Genomic DNA, 18,979 nt, shown 5'->3' with positions numbered 1-18,979 from the left:
ACCAAGACACTGAAGGTGAGGCCTTACCTTTCCTTCTGCAACCAAATTTCATTCTCTTTTCTGTAATTATGTCGCCTTGTGAACCACCTGCAGGGAGCACACATATCAGGAGCTGCAGCTTCAGAACCTCTTTAAATAGAAGACAGGAATCTCCACGTTATGTTAAGGGCATGTCATACAAAAACATTCCTGAAGGCAAAGACGGCAGGACAATTTCATCTGGGAGAATGCAGGTAATTGATCATACACAGGTCCGGTAAACAAATAATGCTATGCACTCCAGACATCACTATAAAAAATTACACTTTATTTGCCTTGATACATGGACATTTTATTTAGGTACATTTTTTTTATATGAAAATAGTGTGGCAGGCTTATATAACGTTCTTGCTGTACAATCTGCATCTTATGCATGAGAATGCGAGTAAGACTTGCAGTGTTTTATATAAGGTCCTGAAAGCTCAAGCCATGGTACAGAACTTTAAAAAAAAAACAAACTCAAATACCAAGCACACAGACAACAAAAGGTATAATGTGTGAGGTTGGTAAGTATAAAACTGCTACAAAGTGTATAACTTAGGAAAAGTGCCTCACTATCCAGTAGCGAGACATGGAAGCATTTAATGGTATCATTTGATATCTGTGGTTGTACTGATAAGCAACAGAACAGAGGAGAACAAAAATAGATCTACATTACCAAAACAGAATGTGAGCTTATACAAAAATATTAGTGTACCAAAGGACATAAATAATAATGCTGATTACTTCAGCAAGACATCCGAGTTCCTTAAGCAGACGAGTGAAAGAATACATTACACCAAGGCTAAACTCCTCGACTCTGCGCTTCTAAAGCCGCAGTGAATTCCTGAGTTCTGTTTCAGCTGAGATTAGAGTAAAGAAATGAATAAAAACCCACTGGCGCATCTTATTTCCCATACTTCTCACACTGCCGACGACTGCAGTCCTGCCTAGCATGGGTATTGAGAATGTAGTGCATGATTTTTAAAGAAAATGTCTTTAACAGTATTTAGACACGTGAAATCGTGGTCTTCTCAGATGAAACAAAAAGCAGGGAACTCTGCAGATGAGCTTCTTTTGTAGCAAGACAAATGTGGGAATTTTGACCACGAAGCTCTCTCACCTCACCTTGGTATTTCATTATTAAAACAGCTTTTCTTAGAAAGAAAGGAAAAGCCCGTCTATATATTTTTGTAGAAAAAGATGGAAAATCTAACTACAGAAGCTGCGCTATTAAAGAAGGGCATAACAGTCCATTACAAAGGTTTCTTGTTTTGTTTTTTTGAACGAGGTAATTTACAGATGTATAACTGTACACAACTGTAGTGATACTCTAGTTGTTAGGGGTGTGTAATTTCCCCAGACACATTCTGTACCAGGTTTAAACACCAAGGCTAGGGATCAGGATTATACCACGCGGTGATAGTCTGCAATAAATAAGCACAGAAAGACTGGTAGGCTTGTCTTTTGCGTGTTCATTCACCCATTACCCATCACAAGGTAAGAGTGAGTTTTCCAAAAACACAGTATTAATACATTATGTACAAACATTTTCCTGCAAGCACAAAAACTAAATACCTTTCACAACCCCTGGATAATATTTCACATCGATGCTTGCATAAAAACCCAATCCATCAAAGCACCCATGTTGACTAACAGTAAGAAAACTATCCCATAATTAACTTATATGCAGGAGATGGGGGTGAGGGGAATTAAAAACCTAAAAGGCGTGAGGTAACAGAGGACTAACAAACATAGGTATTAACACCATGCACAAGAAAAAAGACTGGGTCTTGCAATCTGTAAAAATGCCATTTACATTTTACTTGAAGTTTCTTTTTTATTCAATCACTTAGCAAAAAGCATTCTTCGTAGCTTGAAATGTACATTGCTCAGTACCTTTCCTTTTAGTCAAGTGTACATTTTCTTACATAGTTTACAAACTCATATGAAAACAAGGCTAGCAGAAGTATTTATACGAACAGCCTCACAGGAGTGGTGGTTGCTCAGGATAGGTTAGCAGTAAGAGTACTGGTTAAGACATTCCCAAAGGATTTGTTTTTCAAATGTTCTATGTGAACTGTGGTATCAAAAGGAACTGAATAAAAACATGAACAAAATGGCACCTTATGCCTTCTGAAGTGAAGCTGTACAGCACTTCACTCAAGTATGGCAGATTGGTGCTGTTTAGATACACTGAAGCCTGTGGAAGCCCCAAGATGTGATGCCTTTAGAAAAAGGCAGTCATTAGGATGTTGCAATTTAAAAAGAACCTACACAATGTAATTAGTGCCTCATTACAGCTAAATACAATTTCATCCCTTTATAACTATTAAATACAGCATTTAAAATGACAGGGTTCTTCTCTCTTCTACTCTTGTTACTAGGGGTCTACTTAAATTGCAGAGGAAGTAAACATGTTTCATGGACCAGTCACGGCATAAAGAAAAAACATTTAGTAGACTGTATTTAGTGTATGCCTGTGTCATACAATATGTGCAACACAGATTCACTGAGTTATAAAAAGCTTTAAAATGACTACTCTTTACTGGTTACATTAAAGCCATAATGAAATGAAGTGTCTAGAAATTCAGAAACTCCAACTGAACAGATACTTTGAAAGAAAAAGGCTTTCCAACTAACAAGAAAAAAAGAATTATATAGTTATCCTGTATGCTGCTTACTTGATACTTAAAGAGGAATTGCCAGGCAGGTTATGTAAACTAGTGCTTCCGAGAAATAAACCTGGTTTTCTTTGTACTGTACATTTGCAAATTTCACTATTTGGTATTCCGGATGTGTTTTTTATAATACTCCCTTAATTTTGGATTATCCCTTTTTCCCCTAATGGCAATCACTAAAAAATGGTCCAGGCTGTAGCACCTGCAGTATTTTTTTATGTGATAAGTGATTCTAACACCAGAGATCAATCAAGGATTTTCTAAATTGACCATAAGGTACACAGATTAACCTTACCCTTATCTGATTTGTCAGTCCTCTTAAGTCTATGTTTAACAATCTACACAGTTTCAATCCTTTCCGTAAGTCTGTGCCACCACTTGTTTGCTCACCGTGTATATACATCAGAAAGTCGAAGGGGGCTCTAATGAATAAGACAGTAATCTGTGCAATATATTTCAAGATGTACGAAAGTGACATTAATGGTTACAGTCACAGGCAATCCCTTGTTTCATGATTTCCACAAGATTGTGAAACTGCAGATTAAGTAGACCCTTATGTGTTACGTTAATATCTTTTTCTGGATTCAGTTTGTTTCTGTCAGCTGTGTTCCACAAAGAAGACACCCAGAGTCTTGCTGAAAAGGGATTAAAGGTCAGGAAATCGGCTGGGGTCCTCCTTATAGTCACTGGGGATAGTAAAGATGAAGTCTTCAAATTCATCATAGCGGAACTCCTGAAAGGTCACTGTAGCAGTTATTGTAGGAAAAACAGGTATATCTGCAAGACAAAAGACACAGATCTTATAATTTTAGTAGCACTACCATTAATAACCTTCTGCAGATTTTATATTCCATGGCATTTTGTTTTTTAAAGTGTCTGGGCCATTACTAAAGCTAACACACAAATCCCGGCAAGACAAAACATTATGATTATGTTATTTCTGGTAGACAACACTATTTCACTGACCCTGAAAGGTAACTACTTGCAACTGCATGTAGCTCACCACAAAGTACTTACCAAGTGTGCACTGATACAGCATTGATCACATCATTCGTAACAGATACGTTTAATCTAAAGTTCTGTTGAAAAGCAACCCAATAATTAGTCTTCTTACCTAGTTTGACAGGAAATCCAGGTGGGAGTTTCATTTGTACAAATTCTCTGAGTTTGTTAAAGTGCTTGAAGGGTGCAATCACCTCTAAAACATTTAATAACCTAAAAAAAATAGCACAAGGCACACATAATAGGTTAGAACAGAGTCCAGTTTTTTAACCAGCATCTTATGGATCTGAATAATTTTCCTTTATATTTGAGCGATAAACTGTCTACAAAGGTCAATGTCCAGCTGCATATGAGCCCTTAAGTAAGAAAGGTCTTTACAATCAAAGATGGGGACTATGCCCATAAGTACTGACTTCAATCTACTGAGCAAAAAGTACTTATGTCTGTGCAAGTGCACATTTGCAAGTGCAAATGTTAGTGCAAGTAGACTTCAAGTGAAGGATTACTTATGGGGGAAATGTGACTTAAAATGTTTAGTGTGACACCCTGACAAAAGAAAGCAGGTATAAAACATATACAGCAGATACGAAAATAAGTTCCGTGCTCATTTTTTCTAAATAAACGGTGCTTAATAATCTGCAATGTTCTGTTAGTGTTTTATTGTCAAACAAGGTTTATGTTTTACTTTCCAAATTCATGACATAAAATGCATGTTTACACTAATAATGTATAATGCATCATTGGTTTTCTTTTATTGACTTCATAAATTCATAATGTGCTTTTGTCAGATTACAGTTTAAAACAAAAGGTTACAGAGTGCTGATAAATCTGTGGTTAATTGTTCCTGAAGTTTTGGCGTGGTGGACAGTTTAAAAGAGGACACACTTACGATTCAATGCCCAAGGGAAAGTCCTGGCTCATCGCTATAGTCGCTTTGAAGTTTTTCTTGCTTTCTTTGCAGACCAGTTCTCTACCAAGATGAGGAGCTCTGTAACAAGCATAACGAGTCTGATATTGGAGAAGGAGAGCTTGACTGAATGACCACGTTATTATTCATCTAAAAAATGAGACCACCACAGTCTCCTTTTCCAGGAAAAAATGCAAAAATAATCCTACACAACGTTAAACCTTTATATGCATTTGCCTTGTAACAGCTCTGGATACCATTTTATAAGCAAAGGCAACATGCTGATATCTGGTGAAACATAACCAGAAAACATGCAAAACCCTCTGGACTTCATGTATTATAATCATAATCATAAGCATCTATTATAATCCTGCTGCTGAGGGGGTGGAAACAAAGTGTAACTATGAGGCTTTGTGGTATCAGATTCCTAAAAGTCAAATGTGAGCCTGAAATATTGACCAGCGACAGGGAAGACAGTAGTATACTGTAAATATTTTATCCACATTGATCTGCATGTACAATCTATGCACCATGGAGCAAAACTGCTACCTAAAAATAAAGTACAAATGATCATGTCCCTCAGTCCCCTCTGCAGAGATTTAGTTACTGTATGTTGTTACAGTGATTCATTTTACAATCTGCAATTGTTGCTATATGACTGTGTGAGAGAAAACCTGAAGAGATTCTGTAAGATTTACTAGTAAGTGACAAATAGATTTTAGACCTCAAAACCTGTATCCCTATCATTTTTAATTTGATACTGGCAACTGTTTGACCTTCCCTTAAAAAAAAACGTTAGCGGTCATTCTTATTTTAGATTTTAGATTTTAAGACTGCTTATATTATTACGAATGTCTTTTTAAGCTACATTGGTCCCTGAATGTTTCATGGACATACTTGTTCAAATGTCATTTTTATTCTGTTCTGACGACACAGGTTGTAACCAACACATTTTCAGACAGAAAACCCTTTTCCTGTTCTTGTTACATTTGGTACTCAATTATTTGTCCTTTAGAACCCACACACTTTGGAACTGCCTGAATTCACTTTTGGAAAGTGAAGAGCATGCAAGTTCTCCTTAGAAAAGTGCCCTTTCAGAGATCACTCCCCACTTTTCACATGGTGAGCTCAATGACCAGGATGCTGTCATCTGGCAACCCAGAGACAACTGGATGAATAAAAGCAAATTGTGCTCTGCTGCCTGGTGAACTGCAGCCAGAGTCAATCACAAAGCTTGGACAAAACTGCAGATATCAATATCCAGTCCATCTTCAACTTACAAACAAGTGCCTTCACTGAATAAGCCAATTAAAACCTTCCTGTACAAACCTCACCCATGTCACTCAAAGGCAGAGAGATGCTGGCTCTCCCTCTGATATAATAGCTACTTTCCCCCCTGACTGGTGGCCAAGTACCATTAGCAATAACATACTAATAACGGCTTTCTCAATTCGTAACGGTTTAAGATATTTCGATGCCATTGAAGTTGTATCATGAAAATGTCACAATGATTACTTAAAAATGTCATTTATTCCATTAATATATTGTTCCTAATGTTTCTTAATGTTATTATTATATCAAATGAAAAACAAAAAAACACTTTCCAAATGAAAGGCCTAGCCTTCCCGTGATAAGGAAAGGCTTTCTTGCGTGCCTCTTTCCATTTATGAGACAAGATTTAATCCATAAAACAAACATGGCTACTTACTTCCCGTTTTCTGCGGAGATGTACTCCTCCCATGATATAGTGTTTGGAGAGGGGGGGGTGAGGGACTGGCGCCGCGCAGGCTAAGACGGGAGAAGACAGGACATTGATGACATCACGCTGACATCTCCTCTATGCCCCAGGCAGTCAGCATCCTCCTGGTCGTGTGTACCACGGCCCCTAATCCTGGACCTCCATCTCATAACCGCTTTACTCAGCACAGGGTCATGGGAAAACCGGAGCCTATCCTAGCAAGCAACCGGCACAAGGCAGGGTACACCCTGGATGGGATGCCAGTCCATCTCGGGGCATGCACACACACCCACCCACACCAGGGCCAATTTTCCCAGAAGCCAATTAACAAGGTTGTCTTTGGACTGTGGGAGGCAACCAGAGCACCCAGAGAATATCCACTCCAACACAAAAAGAACATAAAAGCCCCAAGCAGACGGCACCCTAGGTTTGGAATTGAATCCAGGACCTTAGAGCTGTAAGACTGTGCCACCCTCTTAACACTTCAAGAATATGAAATCCAACAGAACTCTGTTCTCTATTGGAGGCAGCTTTGTTTCTGACCACATTCTTTTTTTAAAGCTGCAACTTTATGACTGGCTAAATTCGAAATACAGTGAGTTTCACGTTGTTTTTGAAAAATGATGTCACTAAAATAAAACTATAATACGTGTGGAACATGTTGAAAATAAAAACATTCTTCCTTTCAAAAGAAAGGGATTGTAAACTCACAAATTTTGTGTGAACAAGCAAACAAACAAACAAACAAAAAAAAACGTACCTCAAAATTCTGCTCAATTAAGTTTCCTCCTTTGCTGAGGCTTTCCATTATGGCCTTATTTCGCAGAATGTCTTCTTCACTAAGATGTTCCCTTCGTTTCCTGGACTCCAAAACCAAACCATTCACAGAGTAGAAATCTGCTAAGAAATTGCCCACTCTTTCCTAAACAAAAAAAAACATATTATCAAACTAAAAAGACCAAATAGTATATGATTACTTTAATTACAACACATTTGCATGACTACGAAAGAATAATACGGTGTCTGTGGGTTAATCTATGGGAATGATGACACCGAGAATCATTAAAATGCAACAGAAGACATTGGTTCTAAAGCTCATCTGTTGCATTTTGATGTCTCTATGACAAAGTGTTTTGTTAAGAAACTCTGCATTATATCAAGACAAAAGGAATAAGTAATAAGGTTCAAAGTCTTCTGTGATGGTGAAATTTGACAAAATAGATTAAATTGTGTTGCTTATGGCAAAGAACATTTGAAAAGCCGTGATGAACATAACAATTTTGCTCAGCACAGATATATAAACTGAAAGAGTACATCTGAAGATTTATAGGTATTGACAGCCTGTCTAATTGCGAAGGACTTCAAAGGATAAGTGGCTCAAAACCTTCTGCAGCCTGGCCAGCCTCAAAACGTTAACCAGCCCCATTGTACTTAGCCCGTCTGGCCTGGAGAAGCAGGTAATAAATATATTTATGTCTTTCAAAAAGGGTTTATTTCTTGGTGTAATTATACCATAAGTGCCCTTTCAATGTAATGTCCACATTTAGATATATTTATTCCAGTCAGTGCAGAATGTGTGACCAAAGCTCTTAAAGACATGCTAACAATTAAATCAAGAAGTGAAGTAACACAGACAAACCGTTTTGTCTTCTCTGAACAACCAGCCAGTCTGGGCTCGGGCGAAGGTAATGGACTTAGTGGAGAGTGTAGCAGAATAAATATCGCTGCTCATTAAAATATCCACCTCCTCCTCTGTCTCCACTTCTGACTCCTGGAATTTAGATTACAGAAAATACAAAATACCAAGCAGGTTTAACGCTAGAAGCCAGACAACTGCCACTGAAGTCCTGCATACACAAGGTTACACAGAGGAAGAGTATACAGCGTATTTCTAAACTTACACAAATCCCCATTATACAAAAAAAATCAATATTGCTTATATAACTAATACTGAATTACAGATAGCATGTTTTACTTTTAGGTTGCAAAGAAAATATCCTTATATTGATTGCAATTACAGACTTAAAAACTCTTAAGAGGAAAACGGAGTCTAAGATAACAGAATTCATGTTTATTCTGATACATCAGCTCCTGCTGAATCAAATAATTTGTTTTCTCTTTAAAAAATAATGCCTTAATACATTCACAGAAATAATAATAAAGCTTAACCTCCTTTTGCATTTGGTTACTTTGTTCAATGTTTACTTCAATTGTATAATTCTCATTCTAAGGACAGCTGTCATTGGTAACACTTCATGCTCATGGTTTCCCATGGTTACTCTAAGCTCAACTAACAGTAACAGAGCCCAGCTAGGCTAGAGCAGCTATCGACAGAACATAATTAAACTAAGATGTCTTCACACTTACAGACCCCCAACCTCAGATCTAAGCAGAGGCCTTTTCTAGTTCAGACAAGAAACCTGACTATCCACAACTATCAAATAATGTCACGGCATACACCACTGTATATATAAAAACAAAACAAAATGCAACTGAAAGTAATCTATGATCTTGCTAGGAGAGCTCTTGTATGAATGACACCATCAGAAAACTGCATATTCTGTGGCCATCTGCCAATGTGTAACACTCTATTCCCATTCCAACTCAGATAATGCTCTGAGGTTGACAAGCAGGCTTTCTGTCACTGGTTTCTCAGCCACGAATCGCTTTACCTCGTGATGGATGCGCTGGTAGACCTTCTGTTCGTTATCAAGAACGACAAAGGATTCGGAGGGCGCAGCGTCGCCATTGAAAATGAAGCTCAGATCCCCCCGCTGGCACTTCATGTCTGTGAAGTCGATGAGCGTCGTGTCCAGCCTGAGAGAGAAGGCAAAAACGACACAAGGGAGTGTTGATACCGAGCCAGTAAGACACCAGAGAGAAACACGAGTCGCCACTTGAGAAGTGTTGAGAAACACTTATTATTCTAACAACGGGTGATGGTTTCTGAACACTGCCTCGTTGATAGCAGGGGGAAATAACACCATGGCCAATTTGAGAATAACCGGCTTCAGCAAAGCCTTTACAGGCATCATGTAGAGCTACAGACTTAATTGCTCATAAATATTTTATTTTCTCACTAAAATTCAGAAATCAGTAATTGTTTCACACACTGCTTTCATTTGCTCGAATTCAGACACAAAAAAGAGGATTTTATTCCAGGGTTTTAAGTGCTTTGCTTTACGAAGAACTATTTTGTAGTGACTGCCAACTGGGAAATACTGCCTCTCCTCAACATTGTAAATCTACAGACAGAACACTCGGTCCTAATAATACAGAAGAAATGGTAGAACATTTTCCTCAAAATCAGGGTTCACACATAGATTAAAAGAAATCTAAAAGTTATGAATGGTATAGGATTGGAGTCCTTTCCAGTCAAATAACGTGTAACAACAAACCATCATCCAAACATCTAATTCAATAGCTTTCCAATACCTGCAAAAAGTATCTCACAGCACTATGTACTACACAAACAAGGAAAAATGATTTTTGAAACTTGAAATTAATTTTTGAAATTATGCCTGAAAGAAAAATTAAAAGCGTGACAGTATTAAATATGAATAACTAAAGTCAGTTTTAAATGAAGTTATTCCAGTCAGCGCTTCTCTCTTTGGGTAGTGATGAAGTAGAGCAATGCTAAAGATGAAGTGCACATCCATTACAGCCTATGATCCAAAGGAAGGCAGTAAAAAAAAACAACATAAAATGTCATGCCTGACACTGTAGCAAAGAAATTATTTGCAATTACTTATTTGGAAAAAAAAACATGGTATAAGTTTGATGTTTTTTAACTATATTATTGTACTATAATGTTTATTATTGCAAAAATGTAACAGATCAATAAAGAGGTGCTAAGTATTGCTTCACAAAGCCCATTACTTTTACTGTACTTAAACATACATTCATGTTCATTCACTGTTGATTCTACACTGAATCTAACAGAAGACATGGCAGTCAAAGGACTCCAGCCTTGTCTGGATTATTTCAAGTTTTCCAGGTGCCAAATATGGAGCTCTCACTTGCAGTGAAAAACAACCCTTAATGATCTTCACATCAAATGGTGAAAAGCTCTAGTATCTCTAAACATTTCAATGAAGGAACGATTAGGTGAGGCCTAACAGTGAAGAGCTAGACAGCATTAGGGCACACTTTGTACTTTAAATGAAACAAAATTAGGTGAATTATAGTAATGGAAGGCATCAACATTGCATGAAATTTGTTATATATTAACTGAAGCTCTACCAGTTACCAGGGGCTCATAAATAATTATGTATTTGTCACATATAACATGAACCTATGTTGATAACCAAATAATAACAAAGGCTCTTTAAAGTTATTTAAAGTTAATATTCTACTGACCTGCTTTTGGTAATCATCTTTTGATAGCGGTACAGTCAATAAGAATAGTCTGTATTGATGTGTACACACATACACTGCCCCACTGAAATACGTGGGGCATAAATAAATAATTCTGGAATGTAATTAAATTAAATAAACATCAACAAAATATTCTGGAACAGCATGTTTTAGAAGTGTATCCAAATTACTAGAAACAGTCCAGCATGTGGCATGTCCCAGGATTCTTGAATGCTGGAAAGCAATAGCAAACCAGGCACTTTCTTTAGTGGGTTATGCTATGGGAGAAAAGGCTGATGTACAATGAGACATAAGTGTTGGCGTGTGAGTGACTCTGGAGAATTAATGAAGGTAATGTGTCAATTCAGATAGCCACAAAGGTTCATAGGTAGTTGTTATCATACACTGAGAGGAAGCATAATTCCAGTCGCAAGACAGTGCTGAATCACTTCCCATATTCCATGAAAGGCTACTGCATGTGATGAGTGGTCCCATATCCGAAACTTGTTTTGGAACCCATGTGTTAGAGCTGCAATTACAGCTAGAGGTGGACTGATGAGAGGTATTTGCTAATTTCCTGGTAAAGGATTACAGAAGATCAACAGCATTAAGTGTCCATCGTAAAAACATCTTTAATGGTACCTTTCCTTTTTTAAGGCATTTTCCCTCAAATTCTTCCATTTCCAAACACAAGCCAAAAACCAAAATCCAGATGCTTTAACAGATGCCACCAATGATCCTAACCTGACCCTGCTGCTGATTAAACATAATGCGGGAGCTATGTGCAGTCTCTAATGTTAATTCCACAGTGGCTAGATGTCAAGCTGACAGGAGATGAATAAAATCTACAGCACAGGGTCACTAGCACTTATGTAACTCCCATCTGTGTAAGGTCTATTTTAGAGTATAATCTGTGCCAAACCTCTACCTGTCATCTTCATCTTCTGAAAAATACAATCCATCCACCCATTTTATTCTTTAGCTTGTTGCATCACACTATAAAGGACAGTTTTTACAGGGAAGTGCTAATCTGAAGAATAATTGGAAAATTAATTACACAGAAACAGTTCTTTTTTGCATATATGATTTCACATTATCAGTTCGTAACAACTATTACCACTCTGCTGTGCATTCTTAATTCCAATCATACAGAGTAACATTGCTGAAGTGGATAACTGGTAGGAGCTTCCAACATTATGAGAATGTCCTACATTGGTTTTTCACATGTAGAACAGTCACCTACAGTGCACCATTTACAACAGTATGAAAGATCAGTAGACACTTCTTCAAAAGAGTAATGTTTTACAAAAACGGATGTCAAGACTAACTTGGAAAGGAGAGGAACGTTGATGTGCACAATATATACATTTTTTCATGTCAAATCAGAGAACATTACATCACGATTTCTTACATTTTTGTGTTTGGTGTAGACAACACATTATGGCTATCACACCTAAAAGGTAGGATACTGATCACTTACTGAGCAAATACATTCTAAAGAAAAACATACCTGATGTTGATACCTTGCTTGTATATTTTACAAGCATCTGAAGGCAGAATTCGGGAAAGCAAAGGCACTGAAAGACAAGTAAAAAAAAGCATTACAAGGAAGCATTGTTTTATACAAATATTTGTGGGTGTCTGCAACAAGGTTCCCAAAGATGCTGTTGAAGCAGATACCATCATATCTTCTCTTTCAAGCAACTGCTGGATGAGATAAATCAATTTGCTGCTAACTACTAATATAAGCTACTGTAGATGGGCTGTTGACAAACTTTCTTATACTCTTAGCACACGGGGGAAATGGGGACATGGTAGCTACTACTGCTATCTCCCTGGTTTTGGGTCAAATTCAAGGTACTTTGTGTGGAGTTTGCATGTTCTCCGGTGTCTGCATGGATTACCTCCAGTTTCTTCCCACCTCCCTGTGAAATGCTGGCTAATGCTGACTGGCTAAACTAAACTTCCTCTCTCTGTGACCCAATGATGAATGGAGGTCTGCTCGGGGCAGGGATGCCTGTGTACTTTCAGTCACATCTTGTGCCATATGAATCTGGAGACAGCCTCTGGGTTGGCATGATGCTTACCAGGAAAGGCATTTCTGATAATGGATGTGTGATTATAATTTGATTCACTTTCTACTGCCATCTGCTTGTGTGTACTTAAAAGGAGAGCTTAAGGATAAGCTGCAGTGTGCTGAAATATTTATTTCACAGAAACAATGGCACAGAAAAATCATTTAATAATGTTTGCAGAACTGAATGTGAATTGAAAGAAATTTGTTTTTGTACCTGAAGCAACCGCTCCAAGAGCTTCTTAAATATTACGGATATGCAGACACTACAAAACATTTTTAGCAGTTTTTGTCAGACAAATACGTTTAGACATACAAAGATACAAAGATATATCTTTCCCCCTAAATGTACTTGCCTATTTATGTATCTTAAGGTGATGGAGCCATTACATCTTGCTGTTGGGTACTGTAGACCTCCATAGTAGGTTTTTTTTGTAACTTAAGACACTGGATTCACTTTACAGTTCTGGGATACGTATAAAGAAGTAATCAGGCACACTATGTGCCATAATGGAATCAAAAACAACTAGAAAGTACCTCACCTGCAAATGCTTATTATTCCCGCTGTTTAATCAAAACAGACTTTGCTAAAAAGACGTTCAGTGTAGAACAGGTGCCATTAAAACAAGCACTAAGTCAAATCTCAATTTTAAAATAACGAGTGTTCTGTTTCCTTATTACTGCTGTGTAATTTGCTCATGTCAACAAATGTCCAAATAAAACTTTTTTAGGTTGCGGACCTAAACTTTGAAAAACCTTGAAATATTTAGCTAGTTTAAAAATTAGTTTATGCTAAAATAAATGCATTGCAAAATCTCACCATTTTCCTAAAGAGATAAAGATATGGCAATTAAACCCTCACTACAGCACAGAAAACACAAAGATAACATGTTTAGCAACAAAATTACTAGGAGCAATATACATGTATTGACTGCTACTGATTAATAAGCCTGTAAAGCTATATTATTTTAAAGTTCCCCACAAGAATATAACCGTTTCCTCTGTGTTTTCTCATGTTTGTCTCACTAACTCAAATTCAATTAGTAATGGAATATATCACCAGCTAAGCTTGCAACTAATTCATGAAATTAATCTTATTATATTAAGCCAATGAAGGGTTTGATTGTGTAATTGAAGGCTTGGCTAGGACAAAAACTAACAGGTGTGTGGGTCAGCAGGACCAGGGTTGGGAACCACTGGCCTAAAGATACAAAGGGTGAAATGTCAGTGGAAAAAATACTTAACTTTAACTAGTTCAGTCTATTGCTTGTCATTTCACACTTGTAGCGACTTGGTTTAAACTAATTGCTGACTTAGCTGTGTCTATATTATTGCTTCCAGGTCTTCACTAACTGCGAAGTTACCTATAAAACAGGACTGTTGAACTGGATGGAATTCGAATTATTTCTTGACCTCAGGTGGCATATTGCAGCTGTTTTGCCAAAGCCAGCGGAGACAAAAAGATACATCTCCCTTAATCATTACCAGAAGGGCAAGTTTAAACAAGTGGTCAAACTCAGTGTCCCCAGCATAGCTGAAACAAGAATGCAAACTTGTGATACAGACTTATCAGTGATAATACTCTTCTTAGGTCTATATTGATTCATTCCGCTGCACCGGTCATTAACTACTGATAGTAAAATGTTAAAAATAATAATCTTTCTATAAATATAGCTTTGAAATTATTTGAAATTAAGACATTTAGTTAGAAAACACAAACCACTTAAAGCACTTAATATTGCTACTTTTCATGCGCCATGGGTTAAAGTTTTTATTAATTTTAAATAAAGTTCAACTGCGTTCATCCAAGATAAGAATCTTTAGCTTTTTACCATTTCTTATATGCAGATAAAAAGTTGCCAAAAACGTCACCTAAGACAGGGTTGGGGGGCTGTTCTGGTGTAAGAGAACTGTAGTCACAGGTTTCCTGGTACACTTAAATTAAAAGTGATATCATCAGTGGTCACTTGAATAAAGATCGCCAAAAAGTTGACTGTACACATGTATGAAAAAGTATATAAAGTACAAATACAGACTCCACTCTCTTTAACAAAAAATCAGACTAAAGGTTTAAATTTACCTTTCTCTGCTTGAAAGATGTCAATTATCCAGGAATTAACCAAGCCCAAAATGGTAAATAACCCTGGTGACACTTAGAAAATAATGAAAGCGCCAGATATTTCTTCTTGTTCAGGGCTGTGGATGCCAATTTGGCCTATTCTTACTAGGAACAAAAAGGCTGTTTTGCTGGTCTTTTAAACAGACCGGAGGCTCAAGGTCAGGTCTTGCATAACGTTGCTTTGCTGTGCAAGCGAATTTGGCAAGGGCTTCTGAAAAGCAGAAAGCTGAATAATCCCAGAAGACAAAAGAGGATGTACTTTAGCTCTAAATTCTACCCCAAAAGAAGAAAAAAAGATTTAAATGCACAAAACCAGCATTTTTTGCTGAAATTCTGTATTCTTTTCTTCAATCAGAAACCTTACAAGAGTTATTTGGATTACTAACTAAATTGAGTAGTACACTAGTTCAGAACAAGTGCTTAGGCTGACTAGCTGGGAGCTATGACACTCCCTCTAAGGTGCTGACCTCCTTCACTGGAGCCATTGCAAATAAATGTGTGCCTGTTTATTCACAATTTCTATTTGGGAACTCACAGTTGCCCATTGTATCTTTCATATGCTATTTAAGCTGGATGCACATGTACATATTCAGCCAAAGGCACATTTGCCTATTTTATCTCTTTCCAATGTGGAACTGCCCTTTCCCAACAACCCATAACGATCCCCGACCCTTCCGAGGGGTGGAAACGTGGGCAGACTGTACACGCCGGATATACCCACAGTCTCAGCCATTCACCTTCTGACAAGCCATCAGAGCTCAGTGCCTGGAGGAGCGGCTCTTGCTGACAACATTACAAGCCAAGTGTCCGCAAGCTTTTACTGTTATGCAGCCAAGCCAAAAACACACGGACTGACTCAAGCCTGCTCCACTCCAACTGTGCTTGGCTATAAGCAGAAATCCCAGGCACACAAAATGATAAGCCTCTCCCTGGACAGCAGGGCCCCATGTCTATTCCAGTCCAGCACCTTACTAGTTGATCCACTCAGGGTCACACTGCTTTTTTCAGCTTTTGAAAAGTTAGATCTTTCTATACTTGGGCTCTCCAGGTGAAAGAGTGGCCTTTCATGGTAGGTAGAGGGTACAAGATGAGATTACACCCTAGACTGGAGGTCTGTGCTGACGCACACACCCACTTGGACAATTAAGAGATGCTAAACAATCTTGCCAGCATGTCTGGGAGCTGTGAGGAAACCAGAGCACCTGGGAAAAAAACCAACAAGCAAACACAGGTAGAACACGCAGCCCCGCAATTTCAACAACCTACAAGTTTAAGGTGCGCCTTCTATTGAGGCTTGGCTAGGAAAATAATGCAGCATTCACTGTAAAAAAAACAATGTTGGCTTTAAGGGTGAATGAAACTAAACCACTGATAGAGGTGGAGCTGCTCACTAGAGGGAGCTACACTCTGCCGCAGTGAAAACTGCAGTTCACCAGAAGAAACTCTTCACATCAGTCATGCCCTGACTACCCTTTACAATGTTTCTTTCCTTAATGTATTTTCATTAGTTTTATGTTTACCTGCATAAAATCTTCAGTTTTATACTTTAGTGTTTCATAAAACAGTGACAAAGGTGAAACTGTCATATAAAACAGTAACAGTACAGTACTTTTCATGGCAGGGCTATCAATTTCAGCAGGTTGCACAGAAGGATCTCAGGATACTGTAATGTTTGCCTATAACTCTTTTTAAGGTACTTTTTTTCTTTATTTAAAAGTATTTTAATCTAAAAAACACTTTTTGCATTTTCACACTGATATGTTTGTTTTGATTTAATCAAGTTAACATACTGTACAGAAATACTTGATTACTTTCATAAATACTGTTTAATTTTACTGTTTAATGTTAAAAAAATATTATAGACTCACCCCAACTTTGAAAATCCCAGTGAAGCTCTAAGTAAAAGTCTCCCAGCTGAAAAACAAAAGAAAGCATACACTGTTATTGGGGAGAAAAGGAATTAAGAATTGTGTAACTTGGCATCGTGTTATATGCTTAAAAATATTTTCCAGCTTCAGCTAAAATACTTCACTGTCTATTTCTAACTTCTTAAGGGTATGGAGCAACGTATCATGTCTAGGCTGTCATGACTGAAAGCTGTTTAAAAATCATATATACCTGTAAACACCTGTAGAGTACAGTAATATTATAAGAACTTTGGATGTTTGTGACCACAACTTTTAGACAGGACATTACATTTGGAAAATGCTTCATATTGAGCCAACTCTGTAACTCAAATGCAATGAAAAGGTGCATTTGTAGCAGAACTGAATTCCCTAATTCTTCCAGTATAATGAACTACTTTTGCAACTAAAATTCTAATTTGTTACTCTTGTTACACCAGCCCAAACTTCAACTTCCACTTACATGCAGAATATTAATTTGCATTCTCAAATATCTGAATGCAAATTACTGTAATGGAGTGTTGTAGTTACACTTTAAAACTAGAGACTGTAATTAAGTGTGTGCAACACGTTTTAGTGGCGTCAGGCAGCTTTTCAGTATTATTTAGTATCAAGTGATGTTAAAAGAATGTTGCAGCATACATTTAAATAGTTTACTTCTGCAATTACCTAAATTTAACTGAGACAAATCACACTTGTCGATTGAAGTCTCTTTATTATCAGAAATAAGACCTTATAGAAATCTGGACTTTCTCAGATAACACATCGTGCTAATGATCTGTGACCTGATTCTTTATATAATCACTGCTGAACACCTGTGGGAGATGTGTGATCAGATGCAGATGTACTGGATCAGTACTACTGACATGCAGAACAACACAGCTTGTTAATCCATCAGCTCTGAGTGACTACATCTTTATGTGCCATGCCCCTACGACTGCTTACAATATTTAAATGTGAATATCAATTTAGATAACAAGGCAGAAAATAATTACTACATGCACACCATTTTCCCATACTTTACAATCAGTTTTGCATATTACATAATTTTAAATAAAGCCCTATGTCATCTTTAGAACTTCAGGACTATACCCTAGTTTGTACACTTGCACACAACAATTTAGGTAAAGCTTGACTGAGTTAAAGATGTCATCCAATGTTTGGTAGCTTAAATAATTGCACAATAATTGTGAAGACTAAAGGCGAGAAAAAGAAAAACCCATGTTTGGTTTCTATTAAATCCTGAAATTTCTACATATGCGATTTCAGTCTTACGTAGGAGACAAGAGTTATGACAATAACAAATCAATTTAAATGGCAGTTTTTGGCCTAGGAGCTGTACTGGGAATTGACAGTCGATCATGATGACACAAGTACAGAATGTGAAAGATTAGGGCATAGAAAACAAGCCCTGAGATAAAGCAAAAATAAATATGCTGGAGAATAATGAAATTGTGCCTTCTGTCTAGCTATACATGCATCCTTCTGTTCTAAACACAGAATTTACCCTTCGCAACAGATCTGTCCCCAGTAAACAGATTTCCTGTATGACAGTTCTGAAGATTTAAAAACATTTTCAACAGCCTTTTAATGATTATTACTATCATATCAGCCACCACAGTAGACTCTGTCCTTCTGCTGACAGCGTTACATTCCAAAGTTCTGGTTCATGAAAAAATCCCGGGAGCAGTGTAAAATGAGTTACAATGCAAGCCACATTAAGTCACTGACTGATGTTGAGGACTCCACAGAAGTGTGAATTGGGGTGCCTTCCTTCAGATGACACGTAAAACCGAGGTTCAGACTCTCTGTGGTCACTAAAAATCTCAGGGTGTCTCTCGAAAAGAGTAGGGACGTTACCACACTGTCCTTATTATAATCATCATCATTAAGACTATAGACCTATACTGTATATACAAGACTACATGCAAGAAGATCCCAGCTGCCAGCCACATACCTTAAATCCAATCTCTATGTCGTAATTTCCCGTTTTCTATTTTTCTAGAATGTAGACATGTGAGGTGCGCTTGATGAGTATATAGTGTTTGCTTTTCAAAGCTTGAAATTTTATTTATACGTTTTTTTACCACTAGAAGCACCTTAGAAAGAACAGAATCAGAAGACATATACAGTAATATAGCAAAATAACTAGTCAGGCTTGTATGAATGCACAGTTTCTC

The 18,979-nt window shown here is 37.4% G+C and overlaps 1 protein-coding gene across 1 annotated transcript in view; it reads right to left on the bottom strand.

Moving 5' to 3' along the window:
* Positions 1-2,092: 2,092 nt before the first annotated feature.
* Positions 2,093-18,979, bottom strand: part of ankrd13c (ankyrin repeat domain 13C) — a 42,725-nt gene continuing 25,838 nt past the window's right edge. The window contains exons 5-13 of the mRNA XM_006635057.3: positions 16,764-16,809; positions 12,213-12,279; positions 9,019-9,163; positions 7,986-8,117; positions 7,107-7,268; positions 6,317-6,396; positions 4,591-4,689; positions 3,814-3,914; positions 2,093-3,476 (exon numbers count right to left, since the gene is read on the bottom strand). Of these exons, the coding sequence (XP_006635120.1) occupies positions 3,346-3,476; positions 3,814-3,914; positions 4,591-4,689; positions 6,317-6,396; positions 7,107-7,268; positions 7,986-8,117; positions 9,019-9,163; positions 12,213-12,279; positions 16,764-16,809 (963 nt within the window). The 3' untranslated portion in view covers positions 2,093-3,345. The remainder of the gene's footprint in view (positions 3,477-3,813; positions 3,915-4,590; positions 4,690-6,316; positions 6,397-7,106; positions 7,269-7,985; positions 8,118-9,018; positions 9,164-12,212; positions 12,280-16,763; positions 16,810-18,979) is intronic.

The sequence above is a fragment of the Lepisosteus oculatus genome, chromosome 9 (genome assembly GCF_040954835.1).
Source record: "Lepisosteus oculatus isolate fLepOcu1 chromosome 9, fLepOcu1.hap2, whole genome shotgun sequence".
NCBI classification, from domain to species: domain Eukaryota; kingdom Metazoa; phylum Chordata; class Actinopteri; order Semionotiformes; family Lepisosteidae; genus Lepisosteus; species Lepisosteus oculatus.
Note: the sequence above shows the minus strand (reverse complement) of the source record. Positions and strands in the feature narration are given on the sequence as shown.